The sequence below is a fragment of the Mus caroli genome, chromosome 3 (assembly GCF_900094665.2).
Source record: "Mus caroli chromosome 3, CAROLI_EIJ_v1.1, whole genome shotgun sequence".
NCBI lineage: Eukaryota > Metazoa > Chordata > Mammalia > Rodentia > Muridae > Mus > Mus caroli.
Window position 1 is genome coordinate 119,199,070 of NC_034572.1, and position 5,198 is coordinate 119,204,267.

A 5,198-nucleotide genomic window follows, 5' to 3' on the forward strand; every position below is an offset into this window, starting at 1 on the left:
CTGAAACTAAAGTGTTACAAGTTCCATAAAGGATGCCAAGAACAAAACTCTTCTTCATTGCATGGAGTTTTAAATTTTGCCTTTGCCTTAAAAGAAAAGATAATCCCAATATTAGAACCAAGGAATGGTTCCACAAAAGCTATCATTTGAAACTGGGTAATTAACACTGGTTCAAGGAAATCTGTGTCAGTTCTGCTCATTGCAATAGGGAATTTTCACTTATAAAAGGAAGATATGAAAAAGTAAAAGTGACAGTGGAAGCTAAGTAGGAGTATAATCCCGTTAACTCTCTACAAGTCAGTGGAAAATTCCATATTAGTTCATAAATGAAACAATTTTCATACATGAAATTTCTCTGTCCTATCAGAAGTATTGTAAATCCATAAGGCTAATGTTGGTATTGGACTTATTTCCATTAACTTACGTTTTCTCATTTTTTAAAATTTAGATATTTTCTTTATTTACATTTCAAAAGTTTTCCCCTTTCCAGGTCTCATAGTATAATTTTGCATGTGGCTGTGATTCATCAGTCAAAGCTTGGATTATACTCTAATTAAGAACTCTTGTCTTAAAAAAAACAAAAACAAAAAAAAAAAAACAAAAAAAAACTCTTGTCTTACAGAGTATATTTTCAAAAATAATTGCAGACAATAATGTGAATTCTTTCTTTAAAATCCATCTGAATGACCCCAATGATGCGATAACACTATCATGTGACTTTTTGTTTCCATACGTACAGATTTGCGCTACCTCCTACTGCTAACATCCATAAGTCCATCCCACAAACACCCCAGTAGCTGGAAACCTACCAGTTTGGAGAGTTTTCAGCTAGATAACCATGTAGATGGTTTACCTGTGTAAACTCCAAGAACTTCTTACTATAATGTGTCAGGAAAAAAAAATCTAAGTCTGCCAAAAATACAAAGAGCATATTTATAGCTAGTAAGTATAGATACTCTAGATAGATAGTATCTTTAAAAGCTGGGTAAAGTAGTCTCGCAAGCAGAACAGGAAATGCTTTAAGACTTATATTGAGGAGATTTTTAACAACAGATTTCCTATAACTTCCCCATTACAACTTGTAAGATTTTGAGTTTTCCCCTTCATATTATTTTTGATAATAATAAACATTGTTAAATGTGACATCTATGAAGTTATTTAATTACTACAGCAGAGAAATTAATTGGCTATACTTTCAATAAAACAGATCACTACATTAAGTACTTGACAATACTTTGCAACTTCCTTCAGTTCTTCTTTGGTGAGTCATGAGGGATGAGATAGTCTGGGGATCAACCCAAGGCCGCAGTATGAACAGTAGTAATTTAGGTTTTAGTAAAAGTCTGAGATTTGAGGAAAATATCTACTTTTCTTCAAGTTCAATAAGATAGTACTACTTGCAGTGAATACAAGCGCTTTCTAAAGATTTATCAAATCTTATCAAAATTCTTGCCTTATGCTATTAATGAGGTATTACCTATTACCAATTTAGAAGGGAAAAAAATCCCAGTTTTCATTTGATAAACTAGCTATGGAAGCACTTGGCTGCTACAGAGACTCTTTCTGAAAAGTAAATGAGTAAGTGCCTTCTTGAAAACTTCACTTCCTTAGAGAATTTAGCCTAAGTATAGAAAATGTTAAATCATCCTATTTACTATAACAGGCTAGTAAGCTTCCTGGGAGTCCGGGGCAGGGGAATGCTAGAGAAGAACAACAAAATGCTAAACAAAACAAAATAAAACAAAGAAACAATGAGAAGAGTTCTACTTAACATTCTTAATTCTGGGATAGAATTTAAAGATCCATGTTGATGTACTTTAAAGGATAAATCCCTGCATTTAATTTTTATTAAATATGTTCTCACATTTAATACATTGTTTTTACATTCATATATACATACAAAAGTTGGGAGGCCTTAGAAACATGTTTATAATGTAAATATACCTTTATATAATACTGTGAAATAAAATCTGAATAAAAATTTTATTCCAACAACATTTCTCTATTTTCAACTTTGTTTATTGTTTTAAGTTTCTTTTTTTTTAAATCACAGTGGAAATTAACTTATGCTTAATCATCCAGTTAGTGTCTATTGTCAACTTTACCAAATGCCAAAAGTAAAATCAACTCGTTCATACACTCTATGCTCTGTTACCACCCACCATTCATTGCCTGTTCATTTTCCTTATTGAATGGCAATGTTGTGATAAGATTGTGACAAGGTGTAACTAACAGGTTTGTATAGATACCATTTCAAGTATTCAGAAAGCAGTATGCTGTATGCATTGTGCAGTAAAAAACTATTGATATTAAATCTAAGTATATGAGACTGGCTCCTGGTGGGAGTGTCACAAAGTTGTATGTCACAGTGTATGACAAGGATTTACAGCATTCTAGATTTTTCACAACTCTGCCATGTTAGTGAGTGACATTAAGTAAATATTTCATTTCTCTACTCTCAAGTGTCAAATATGGGATTTCCAACCACAAATAAATAATGCACACACAGAGCATGTGCAGTGCAAATGCTCAGTAAACAGAGTGACATAGAATAAGCTTACAGTGTCATTTAGTAAGTGGTTCAACATGGAGGTCCTGAATTTATGAAAGTTGTGACTTGTCTCCATGTTCCAAATAGATACTGTCATTGTCCCATGTCAAGCACAATGACAAAAAAGGCTACTGAGTTGGGCTGATGTAGTGAGGAGGGAATGGAAACTCATTTGCACAAATGGGTGGTACAATTTATGTCATTTCTGTGTAGCATATAAAGTCTTATTTGCTGACAAACCTCAAACTCCTGCAGCCAAAGCAGGCACCAAGGAGGAGAACTGCAAATGTTCTGTTTGAAAGAATGATATGTTGGCACCTATATACTATATACTATATTGTGGCCCAGATAATAAAAGGAATGAAAGGTGATTATTCTAAAGTTAAAACTTTAGAAGTGATACCTGAATACTCAAAACTCAAATTATGGAATATCTAAGTCAAATAAGCATTTACACATGGCTCTGCTTCCAAGTGCTATTTAAGCAATAATCTTCAGTACTTTGAACAAAAGTAAGAGCTTTGTTGCTCTGTCCTAATTAGAAAATTCTTCCAGAGAAAAATCATTGGTAGGAGAAAAATATTAGCAAAATGTGAAAACCTTTTCACTCATTTACTTCATTGCATGTTTTCCTTCACAAGTGTCTACAGTTGGTAAGAAAAAAGCATTTACAAAAGAAAAAAATAAAAATGTCTATAGTAAACAAAAATACAAAAATTGTGCCACCCATCTTTTCACTTGCCACTTTACACCGAGTTTAGGAAACAGTTTTTGAAATACTGTTACAAGCTAAATACAAATAGAAGCTAAAACTCAATGACGTAGGAAACATACACACATCTTATCAAGAGAAAAACACCATCCCTCACCTGTAACACATACATAACATTTAAAACTAAGGTCTGACACATCACTTAATTGATTTAAATAATTAAGGCTTCTAAATGGTTCACTGCCAACTCTCTGCATCAGTATTAGAATAAAATACATTTTTGCATTTAGGGTTGTGCTCTTTACAGACATTTTATCCATGGAATTTCATTAATAAGATCTGATGAGGGCATGTTAGGATTGTTTGCTGACATTTACTTTTAGTAGCTGTTAGACTAAAGAATAGCACTACAAACTTGATCCCTTCACCTGGGCTGTTGGCTCATTTTACCTTCTTTTCATGTTTAATATGACCATTTCCTTTGTATTTGCCATTGGGGATTCCATTTTGGTAATGTCCATTAACTGTGCTATGCTTATTTTTAGACCACAGACTTTTGATTTTTTTATAGATAAATTTTGTCACATAGGACAATATGAAGTAGAGTAAGACAGCACCAAGCAGAAGCACAAAGGCAATATCCAGTAGGAAATACTGACAGAAAGAGATCTGATGGACAGCAGAACGGAGGTGATGGGCTCCGTCATGGCGAAGAATGTAGTCTATCCAATAGGTAGTCCGATTGACAGGGTGGCCGGGTTGATCCTTGTGAATTTCCGATAACTTCTGAGCCCTCTGCCGATAACTGCAGTGGGGACAAGCATGATATGATCATGTATACACAGGTTCTGTACTGACTGATATCTCAATTTAGAAATATGATAAATGACTGATATTCCTCTTTAAGCATGTAAGGGTGCTCCAAGCACTGGGTTAAATGCTTTAAATACTTACAACATCTCCATATATTTCAACCTGGTGATAACAAGCAACCCTAGCAACATGAAATCTTTCCCCAGATGAGAGGCAGATTTATATTTCCTGACCCAAGCTCTTTCCACACCACATTATATACTCTCCCCATCAGATGCTTCTAAAATGTTAAGCAAAGTGTCTCTTCAGAAAAGGGACATTTTAAATTCTACAAAAAGGATAGAGAAAAGCAGGGAAATCCCCCCCCTGCAGTTCTTAAAGGAGTAGTGTCATTTAGTTCTTTAACTTAAAGCCATAATAAGGGATGGTGTGTGGTGTTATTTTATACAGAAGAAAAGGGGTTGAGGTGCAGGATGATGTGATGTATGTACTAGAGACGAATGTTGGCAAGAATGTACATGATTATAAACCCTTCTTTGCATGGCTGATTAAAAAGAAAGACAGCTAAAATGATATATAAAGTGTAAACATTTAATTTTAATTTAAAATGTATGAAATCTCCAAATAATTAATTTAAAATGCTATGTTGGAGAATTTTTTTAAATGCATAACTTAACTGAACATTTGTGAGACAATCTGATGGATGTCTATAGTCTACTGCTTAGACAAAAGAAATAAGTTCAACTTCAAGAAAATGAAAATATCACTGAAGATATGACTCTTCCATGGGGTCCTTCCAAGGAAGACAAACGTAGGCACATGTGAAGCCCTGGCATGCTAAAGGAGGAGAGCAAAGAATCGGAAAGCAGGGAGAGGAGGTGCATTCAAAGGTAAACTCATTCCCAAGCAGTGTGTAGTACAAGGGCGTCCCATCAAACAGCTCAAGGCTATACTGAATAACAAATTATGAGTTTAAGTCATAGAACCAAATAGCCATTGTCATAGAAATTGCTAGTTTAGCCAGGCGTGGTGGCACACGCCTTTAATCCCAGCACTCGGGAGGCAGAGGCAGGCGGATTTCTGAGTTCAAGGCCAGCCTGGTCTACAAAGTGAGCTCCAGGA

The 5,198-nt window shown here is 34.6% G+C and overlaps 1 protein-coding gene across 2 annotated transcripts in view; it reads right to left on the reverse strand.

Annotated features, from left to right (window-relative positions):
• Positions 1–2,003: 2,003 nt before the first annotated feature.
• Positions 2,004–5,198, reverse strand: part of Ugt8 (UDP glycosyltransferase 8) — a 62,452-nt gene continuing 59,257 nt past the window's right edge. For both annotated transcript variants that reach the window (XM_021158526.2, XM_029475273.1), the window contains exon 6: positions 2,004–4,068. In XM_021158526.2, coding sequence (XP_021014185.1) covers positions 3,705–4,068 — 364 coding nt within the window. In that variant the 3' untranslated portion in view covers positions 2,004–3,704. The remainder of the gene's footprint in view (positions 4,069–5,198) is intronic.